The sequence below is a fragment of the Colletotrichum aenigma genome, assembly GCF_013390185.1.
Source record: "Colletotrichum aenigma strain Cg56 chromosome Unknown KSG_Cg56_contig01, whole genome shotgun sequence".
Classification (NCBI taxonomy): domain Eukaryota; kingdom Fungi; phylum Ascomycota; class Sordariomycetes; order Glomerellales; family Glomerellaceae; genus Colletotrichum; species Colletotrichum aenigma.
The window spans coordinates 631,721-641,994 of record NW_023500907.1 but is presented as its reverse complement, the minus strand read 5'-3'; the positions used below and the strand labels follow the sequence as shown (position 1 = coordinate 641,994).

The following is a 10,274-nucleotide window of genomic DNA, read 5'->3' as shown; positions in this document are numbered from 1 at the left end:
TCACCGGCAAATGCCAAATGTGATACTCGTAGCTGGAGGACACTTGGTGACTCGCAACTCCCTTCAGCCCAAGCCACGGCACTATCACGTTGCGCTACGGCAATTCCGCTGGCGCTATCAGAAGTTTAATCCCTCTTTTCTTTGCAATAGCAGTGTCTCCTCGATCATCTAAACCAATATGTATTATGCGATGTAACTACTTTTGATAATGAATTATATCCACTTCCAACGACCCCCCCCCGTGTCCTTCTACAACTCATCCCGCCCCCAAGTGCTGTACCACCCGCCCTTCCTCTCACAACCCCACGACTCCCTCTTCGCCGCATCGCCGCCCTTGAACTTCGCCGCCGCCGGGTACGCACACAAAGGCCTCGTCGGCGCCTCGCTCTCGTTACCCCCGCTCAGCCTAAACCCATCCAGCACCTCGGGCAACGCCCCCTCCTCCACCCACGCCCGCAGCGTCTCCAGCCCCTTGAGCGGGTAAAACGTCCCGTTAAGCCCGTAGCAGTGATACACCCCCGGCGCCTCAAAGTGCCGGTAGTACCGCCCCGCCCGGCCGTCCCTCTTGAGCACCTTGTCGTAGTAGTCCCGCGACGTCCGCATCGTCACGCACTCGTCCGCCAGCCCGTGCCAGCTAATCATCTTGCCCCCGCGCCGCTTGAACCCGCTCAGGTCCGGGTCGTTCGCCCCGATCAGCGCCTCGTACTCCCGCCGGCTCTGCGCGTACGCCGCCTCCAGCTCCGCATAGTCCATCCCCGCCACCTCGTACCCGGGGTCCTTGTGCACCAGGTTCCGGATCCACTCCACCGACATCCGGAACGGGTGCCCCGTACACGGCGCCCCCGGCACGCTGCAGTTCACGTTCCCGAGCCCGAACCGCCCCGTAAACGGCGCCCCGATCGGATACCCCTTCTCCAGCCACAAAGGCTTCCCGTCCTCGTCGTGCGGCCCTCTCCAAATCTCCCGCGCAATCTCTGCCGCCGCCGCCGACATCTCCATCACCCTCCCACCGCCACAGTCCAGCTCCCGCCCAACCACGCTCGCCGGGTCAAAGTCGCACTTATCCGGGTCCGCAATCACATTATCCCGCACCCCGTCAATCTCATCGCACGCCTCCACCGCGAATTGCGTCATCAGCACCATCTCGCACACGTGCGGGTACACGCCCATCCGGTTCATCACGAACTGCGGCCAGTACGTGCTCACGATCAGGCTCGGCTGGTTGACCGCCGGCGCGCCCGACAGGATCCCGTCGTAGTCGGCCGGGTACCGCTGCGCCTCGATGATGCCCTGCCGCCCGCCCGTCGAGCAGCCCGCCCAGTACGCGTACGCGGGCGCCCGGCCGTAGTATTGGGTGATGACCGCTTTGGCGATCACCGTCATGTCGTGCACCGAGACGTGCGCGTAGTTCTCCAGCAGCCGCGAGTTGACCGTCCCGTCGGCGTTCAGCGCCCACGGCGCCTCTTCCCAGGTTGTCGTGTCGTGCCCCGCATCCGTCGCGGCGGCTACGCATTCCGGTCAGCCCTCAGCATTCTTTGCAAACCAACCCACGTGCAAACCGCAGAGACACTGCCAAATTCATAGGAACGAAAAGCGAACACCCAGATAAGAAAAGAGACTCACCCGCATACCCCTGCGCGACCCTCGCCCCAAACGCCTCGCTGCCAAACTGCCCCGCCGAGTACCCTCCCCCGCCGACCCCGACAAACCTCCCGTTCCAACCACCTGTCCCGCCCTCACCAGCCAGCGGCAGCCACACCTGCACCCGCGTCAGGTCCTCGAACCCCGCGTGGACGTACTCGACCGTGACGTTGCAGAAGCTGACGCCCGAACTCGGGATGGCTGCGCGGCCCTCGGGCGACGTGGGCGTGAAGCGCAGCCCACGGACGGGCGTCGCGAGGATCCTCACCAGGACAGCGCCCGGGAGGGGATGCTGCGGGAGGGCGAACGTTTCTGGGGCGCATCGTTCCGTTGCTGTTGCTGTGGATAACGCCGAAAGGGCTGTGAGGAGGGCTGATGTCCTCCAAGGCTTCATTTTCGCGGCAATGAGAGATGCAGATCCTCTGCCTTGGGATTTCCTGGACTGCTCTGTTTCTGTATCTGGATCTCCTCTCTTTTCATTCAATTAGGCCGGGTTTCCCGGGGGAGGCGACAGTCTACCACACAGGTGTGTAGAAGGGCGGTGGTGCTCAGACGCTTTTTGGCCTGTGACAAAACACGATTCTTCTTTCGGCTTTGATGCGTCGCGGAAAAAACATCAGGCTCAGACGAATAACACGGGTTCGGGGATATCGAGGATCCCGTTTTCCCGCATGAAGTTTCCCTCCCAATGTTCGCTGCAAAGAGGGTCGCCTGCCTTGATAAATATCTAGTGGCAAAGACGAATGGTTGAAAATGAGATGGACTCGTGGTTTATCAGAGCCGGAAGGCGAGCGGCATAGAGCAGTGTTGGCAATGCAGCTATGCGGGTGTTAGACTGCCTCTTAGCACCATCTTGATGTCGGATGTGTGTCTCTGGAAAAGCTAACCCCACATGGGTCACATGCGGAGGAGGCATGCACCCACGCCGGCGCGGAAATGCTAGCAGAGGCTTGATGCGAGGACACGTCAACAAGGCTGGACTAGAATATGCGACTGCTGGAAAATGTGCCGTTGCTTTCTTTTTCTTGTTGCCTCGATATGCAACCGGGGCGATACGGGATCCCGAGATCTCGAGATGCGGGTGAGTGTGTGGGGCAGCGGCCCGCGGTCCACCCATCCCCGCTGACGCTTCTTCCCGCCAAGAGAGGCGGTAATGCAAGTCTCGGCTGGCTTCTGCACTATGCCGTGGTCTCGTGTAACTGCGTCGTCATGCTTGAAAACCAGGCTTGTGTGAGAAGTGAGGGCATCGACGAACAAGTTCAGGGACATGGCTTGGAAGGCCATGGAGAACGGGAAGAAGGAGTTGAATAAAGTCCGAGGCGGGAGGACTAAGAGAGGCTGTCATTGGGATAGAGTATGCCTTAGTCACTCAGGCTATGGCTTTGGAGGATTTTTGGGGGGGTTGGGCTTCGAATTTCAACTGTCGACCCAGATCCTTCCGTATATCCTGTGAAATTTGAGCCATGGTGGCTTCGGTGCCTGTGGTGCGGTTCTGTGACATACCGGAGCACGGAGACAACGGAGAATTCGACGACGGCAGATTCGATCTTCAAATTCCAGTCATCAACATCTGGAAAGTGTGTATTCACACTCACGGCGCCTACCAAGTCACCGGCTGATGAATTTGAAATTCAACAGCCAGATCTAGAATTCCCTTGGCGCTCTTACACAGTGGACCCTCCAATTTACCGCCCGAATCTGCCGGACGGGTAGCAACTTACGCTGTTCAGCCTCCAAGTCTCGAAAATTGCTTACACCAGGTTTGATCATCTAAACTCTGAATGGCAGCGTTCAAGAAGAAAAGACCACAGCCAAGGCCAAAGCCAAGCAGCCAAGCTGTCGCGAAGCCTGTCACGGGGAAAACGGATGGTGGTGGTGGTGGGCAGCTGCCAAGATCCATGTTGCCTTTCGGGCTTGTTCATCTTGGCTTTTTTTTTTTTTCGTTCGAGATGGGTGACGACCTTATCCAGTCTCCTGGCACAAGACATGCATATTCTCCGACAACCAAGTCACACACACCATCACCACCAAAGTAAGAGAAGAGAGAAAAAGGGCCCCTTCCACCCCCCCCCCCGCGTTTCCAACCACAAGCCCGGTTTTTAAACAATAAGGCATGTGGATTGCGGAATCGGTTTGAAAGCGCCGCACATACTCACACGCATGTGTCCCGACGAGACAGTAAGTGGCGTCTGCGTTTGGTACTTGGTAGGCAGTCGTCGTCGTCTAATAAATGTCCCCGTGTCGCCGGGTTGTGGGATTATGGGCAGATGCGCCAGGGCTCAGGGGGGGAAGACGTCCACTAAGCGTGCTGTAAAGTAGGGGTTCATGCGACCTTTTTACCCGCAGATCCTCCTTGTTTCAGGAGGCTGGAACGGGTCGTTGGGTGCGCTGGTGGTGAGATCCCCCCCCACCGAGCTGATGTGCTTCCGCCGCAGGACTCGCGGCAGGACCACGCGGTTTTGTGACATTCTGAAGTGATGCCGATGGGAGCACGAAGCCAGGTATGTCTGGTGATTTTTCAGGCTTGTGAAGAGAATAGGACGGGCATGAGGTGAGATGTTGGACTGGACGAAAGCGGCGGCAGCAACACATCGCACCGCGCACCGCAGACTAACACTGCATATGCAAATGGCGAACCACACAGCCGGGCCCTTGGTGAGTTCGAACCTAGCAGAACCAAAAAGAATCCAGAGTATCTTTTATGATTTCCATCATCAGCCGAGTCGTTCGCAGATCCGTAAATCGGCCGCGTCGACTTGCTTCAAAACTCGTCGTCGTATGTGGCGGTGTACTGTACGGTAACAGAAACCGCCCGCCCAAACCCATCCATCAAAGTGCACACCCCGGTCGGGTCCAGCCCGTTTTAAGGAACGCGGCCCCGAAACCACACCTTTTTTTCTTTTACCTTACTCAATGGGTACCGGGACCCAGGAACCCAGACCACATCCAAAAAGTTGCGGAACGGAGGGGAGCTCTAATTGGTGATTTGCCCAGGGCCACACAACTACCTATCTCCCCGTTCGTGGTATTTGGGCAAAAGCCAAGATAACGTGGGACCTTGCATGAGCTGCCCCCTACTGAAACCCGAAATGAGATGACATGAGCCCATTCCCAAGCCCACGCGTGTCGTAGACGGCCACCCCAACGGCAGTTTTGTGCGAACCCAGACGCGCGCTTCATGCTAAGGGAGGGGGGAAGGGAGATGGTTCCCTTGGCCTTGCTTCTCTCGACAGCCCAGCCCCCGGGACGCTGAGGCGGACGGCGCGGTGGTCCCCACGATAAGGTGATTGCGCAGTTCATTTGTTGCGACGGGGCGGAGACCTCGGGGAAACAGACACAGGGGTGATGGCGGAACCGGGGGGGGGGGGGGGGGGGGGGGGGCCAATTTCGATGGTTCCCCAAGACTTGCTTTTGTGGTTTTTTATATGTATGGATGCCGCGCTGCTGCTCTCCCGTGTAAGTCGAGGCGGTTCTTGATCTGTTTTTAGTGTCGTCCACGGAGGAACAAAAGCCAACCCATTCTTTCTTGATCCCGGTGATCGACATTACATACCCGGCCAGTTCTTTTCTTGTCCATTGTTAAACAGTATCACTACCGACGTTTTCTTCTTCTCATAAGCCGCCATGCCCGTCATCGATGCGAGGCTCCTCCAGGAGGGAGCTGTTGAGGTTGGGACGATGTTGATGAAGAGGAGTGTTGATCACACGGTGCTGGAGACGTTAGCAGTTGGTAAGTCGGCGTGACACTCCGTCGGGTCTTCCACGATGTAGACTAATACGGTGGCAGCTGCGACATGTATCTTTGGGGTTGGGGGCTTCATCTACTGGATCAACAGGAAATGAAGAACTACAGCGAGGGTCGATGTAAGTCCGACACAACCATATCACATTTTACCTAGCCCGGTATCTAACAATGCTCCGTCAGCGTACAGATAATGGACATCGACACAAGTTCACTCCACTCAACACCCGACCTCACACGAAGCTGCACTGCAGGTTCGACGCAGTGCAGGTTCGACGACTCTACGACGCCAGGTGCAGGACACCACACCACCGTAATACAATGGTCTTTCATGGCCGACGCCTACCGCAGGCACACAGCCTTTGCACCCATAATATCCTGCTCGGCTTCACATATCAGCGAAAAGCGTCTGCTTCATAGACTGCATGGAGAAGCGAGGACGGACACATCGGCGTATGTGCGTTTGCATGTAATAGACAAAATACAGCCGCCAGCCAGCATAATTTGATACCCTCCCCAAAACCACAAACCGTGGTGAAAACTACTACCTTTCCATACACATAAACTCAAGCAACTAGAAAACAACAGCTCAACAACTCCCCGCATTGTGAATCATCAACTGTGTTTACAGTCCAAGCTAGGTGAACTCTCACGTGGGCTAGGACTGCTTGTGCGAATCAGGAACCAGTCTAACTCGTCAAGGCAACTAAGTAGGCACGACGTGGAAAGGTATGTGGTTTAGTCATGACGAGGGGATTACCTGACTAAGATCCATGTCATGGGTGGCATGCCGAACGACGGCCGCGATCCCAAAAATATCGCCGAAACGAAACCGGATCTGTGTTCCATCGGCCGCAAGAGCCAGACACTGCGGCATGGGGTTGCGGCCTGCTCGGAAACAAATCGTGACAGCTGCGGGCGCGGCGATCGTCGCTGATGCCGTGGACAAGGGATCTGCGCAGAGAGTTTGAGGCTCGTTCTGACGGTCGACGACGCAGAACGTTGCTACATGCGTGACATGCCGAACCTCAACGGGCGGTTTGCTGGTCTGTTGGCCGAACAGTTTCGGTAATGAGCCGGCAGACGATCGTCGCTCGCAGCTGCTGGAGCACGAACATTTCCTTTAGGACGGACAAGTCCTCGAGTCGCACAGTAGCTTGGGAATACCTGCGCTAAGACGAGATTCACGAGTTTCACTGCTTGTTTCTGGTATGAAGTCGCAGGTTGTATGTGCCCCTCGTATAGTTTGCATATCGCGCAGTGTGCTGCATTTTCCTCGGCCAGGAAGATAACCCCACAATGTTCTACGGCAGAAACGTCTTTCATGACATTCGGGTATAGCTGCAACATTCAACCCAAAAGATCATGAATTGCACGCGTCAGGATGCGGTCATAGTTATTCCACCGAGATGCGTTATTCTAACATCAAGAGCTCTTGGAAAGAAATAAGCTTATTAGCGCTGTTTATCTAGGCCTATGGCGTTTTTGCTGATGACCATCTCGTTTCAGGTGAATTCGAATTAATCTGGGCGTTTTGCGACTAGGCAAAGCCAATTCGTATTAAACAGAACATCGGATCAGCCACAAACGGCTAATGTGCGAACGGTTCATTGCGCTAAGACAGTTGCCCCTTTTCTTCATCGATCTGCTAGTCCGGAAACTTCCTAGACGCAAGTCTATTTTCATGGCAAGTCTGGGGATGTCTGTCAACAGTCAATCAGTCACTCAGACGGGGTTGGCAGGTGCGCAGACGTGATGTGAGCATCAATGGCAGCTGTCACGCATCATGCACGAGCATCTGAGCAGCTCAACACCTCATCAAGGCCAGAAGATTCAGTTACCATTGCCAATGCTATGGCCAGTCAATACATAAGCTACAAGATGGTCTGAAGACCAAAGAAACGATGCATACACAAGCATGACAATGTCAAGCTTTCCATAGGTTGGTGCAAGCCACCCACGGTTCTCGACGACGCCCCGCAGACTACGAGACCACGGTAGCTAGCAACCACGAGCCCGATCGAGTTTCACATACTGACCAAAAGGAGAGGCTAAGCAAGATCGCATCCGACACCCGGCATTCCAGGATTGCGTCCGGCTCAATGTAGCCGTAGTGCAACTAGTCGACCACCACACCGGCGCCATGGTAAAGGCCGGCGTCAACGTGCTTCAGGACCTTTTGAAGTAATCCGATGTTAGCATCAGTTCACGGCTCTCCTCAGCCTGACTTTGGAAAGACGGAGTGGTTTTGCATCGTAAGACCGGTTCCGGAAGGGGAAATTCTTCGAACTACAACTCAACATATAAAGGACCAACAACTCCCGCAATCATAAGTCTTGGTTCGCATCAGAACACATCGGCTTCGGGCTTGAGTCTCTGTACATTCGTTCATACTTAACACAACTCCTCTCTTTTACACTCTCGCTTCTAAACACACGTTCGTTTCTTAATTATCCGCCAGCTGGTCTCGCCGTCTCATCATGCGCGTTTCCATCCTCACCGCAGCCCTCGTGGCAGCTCCTGTCTTTGGCTACCCTGGCATGAAGAACACCTTCGCCGAGATCGCGGCCCGTCAGGGCAGTTCCAACGGCGGCAAGTCGACCGAGATCATTGGCGATCTTGCGACGCTTGACGACTCGAAGCTCACGCCTGTAGGCAAGAACATCAAGCAGCTCCTTTCTGGTGCTGGCAACGCCGAGAGCGACGAGGCTTATCCTTCCGGCAAGAAGAGATCCGCCCCTATCCATCCCAGAGACTACGGTTACGGGGGTGGTGGCGGCGGCGGAGGTGGTGCGCCTTCTGGAGGTGGTGGTGGAGGCGGCGCTCCTCCGTCTGGCGGCGGCGGTTCCCCTCCAGCTTCCGGAGGTCGCGCTCCTCCTGCTCCTGGCGGTGGCAAGCCTCCTTTTCCCGGTGGCGCCCCACCTTCGGTCCCGGGAGGTGGGTCATACGGCGGCGCTCCTCCGGCCCCTGCAGGAGGCAAGCCACCTGCTCCAGGCGGTAGTCCTTCTGCTCCCGGTGGCGCTCCTCCTCCGGCCCCACCGGGAGGCAAGCCGCCCGCTCCCGGCGGTAGTCCTCCTGCTCCCAACAATGGCGCGCTACCAGCCAAAGACACACCAGCTTGCGCTGCCGACACCTGTTGCATCTGGAAGTACATCGCTGACGACCTCGCAACCACTTTCAGAGGTGAATCGGGCCGTTGCACCGACTTCGCTCGCGCAGCGATTCGCCTCGGTTTCCACGATGCTGCTGGTTGGTCCAAGGGAACCGGCAACCTCGGTGGCGCTGACGGCTCGATTGTGCTGTCCTCTTCTGAAGCATCCCGCGTCGAGAACAAGGGGTTGGAAGAAATTATCGAGCAAACCAAGACGTGGTACAACAAATACAAGCAATACGGAATCAGCATGGCGGATCTCATCCAGTTCTCCGCAAACGCTGCTACCGTTGTGTGCCCCCTGGGTCCCCGCGTCAGGACCTTCATTGGAAGAAAGGATTCATCAGTTGCTGCTCCTCCCAACCTCCTTCCCGACGTCAACAGCCCAGCTGATGCCCTAATCGATCTTTTCAACAATAAAACCATCAGCTCGTACGGCCTAATTTCGCTCATTGGTGCGCACACGACCAGTCAACAACGCTTTGTCGACCCTTCGCGTTCTGGCGACCCCCAGGACAGCACCCCTGGTGTGTGGGATGTCAAGTTCTACTCCGAAACCATCGGCAACGCCCCTCCGCGCGTATTCAAGTTCAACAGCGACGTTGCACTATCAAAGTACCCTAGCACAAGCGCCCAGTTTGCTGCTTTTGCCGGTCCTGGTGGCCAAGCTGCGTGGAACGCGGTAAGTTCATCTGCTGATACTTCTCTCATGGACGTCCTAACTTTGCATCAGGCCTACGCTCACGAATACGTCCGTCTTTCTCTTCTGGGCGTTTACAACATCAACGACTTGACGGAATGCACAAAGTCACTTCCCGCACGCTGGGCTCCGTCCGGTTTCACTGCCTCCGACCAGGGCAACGTCGACACTTGGGTCGCCAGCAAGGGTCCAGTCCCCAACATTCCCGATGAGATTAGAGGAGGCAAGCCTATCGGACCTCCTCCGCGTCCGTCAGCCCCCGGAGCATCAGGCAACAGTCCTGCTCCTCCTACGCCGAAGGGCGGTGCTCCTGGCGGGCAGTACGGAAACGGTCCGTCTTCCCCGCCTAAAGGCAATGCTCCTACTGTGCCGAACGGCAACGGTCCGGCCGCCCCGCCCAAGGGCAATGCACCCGGTGGACAGTACGGTGGGGGCGGTGTGCCTCCGAAGGGCAACTCTCCCCCGGCTGGCAACGGTCCATCTGCCCCTCCCAAGGGTAACTCACCCGGTGGACAGTATGGCGGCGGCGGCGGCGGTGGTGGTGCACCGCCCAAGGGCAACTCTTCCCCCCCGTCCACGGGTGGTGGTGGCGGTGGTGGCTACGGTTACTAGATAGCATGCTCCTTCGAACACATCTTTCTGAACTATGAGGAAGAAGGAGAGACGTAGGAAAGGGACAAATGCAGCGCGTTTATGATCACAATCAAAACCTAGGAGGATATTCATTCATGAGGACAGAAAACATCATCACGAAGTTGTCAGGATTAGTGGTGCTGCTTGTAGAAAAGGTGACTTGACCGCGATGGGCGCGAATCAACATAATACCTAATAGAAGATGACGCAACTGGGGTCTCCATTTCCACCACAAGGTTGACATGACTGCATTTAAAGAAACTGGGTCAAATTTCGGTGGTAAAGTACAGTGAAGTATAGGCCCCAGATTGTGTAGACATTTCGCTGGTGCTTACGGTCTCGAGCATGGTGCCTTCAAAAAACGTCGGGTGATATTGTGAATGACCCTTGCATGGCATCGGTTCAGT

The 10,274-nt window shown here is 56.3% G+C and overlaps 2 protein-coding genes across 2 annotated transcripts; one reads left to right on the top strand and one right to left on the bottom strand.

The window, feature by feature from the left end:
• Positions 1–249: 249 nt before the first annotated feature.
• CGCA056_v000179 (putative feruloyl esterase) lies at positions 250–2,035 on the bottom strand (the record flags this gene model as incomplete). The annotated part of the gene is made up of 2 exons (XM_037315440.1): positions 250–1,505; positions 1,624–2,035. The coding sequence occupies 2 exons, from the start codon at positions 2,033–2,035 to the stop codon at positions 250–252; spliced, it is 1,668 nt and encodes a 555-aa protein (XP_037185068.1).
• A 5,828-nt stretch (positions 2,036–7,863) lies between these two features.
• On the top strand, positions 7,864–9,846 carry vpl1-0 (Versatile peroxidase VPL1; the record flags this gene model as incomplete). Its single annotated transcript, XM_037315439.1, has 2 exons — positions 7,864–9,216; positions 9,268–9,846. The coding sequence occupies 2 exons, from the start codon at positions 7,864–7,866 to the stop codon at positions 9,844–9,846; spliced, it is 1,932 nt and encodes a 643-aa protein (XP_037184690.1).
• Positions 9,847–10,274: the final 428 nt, after the last annotated feature.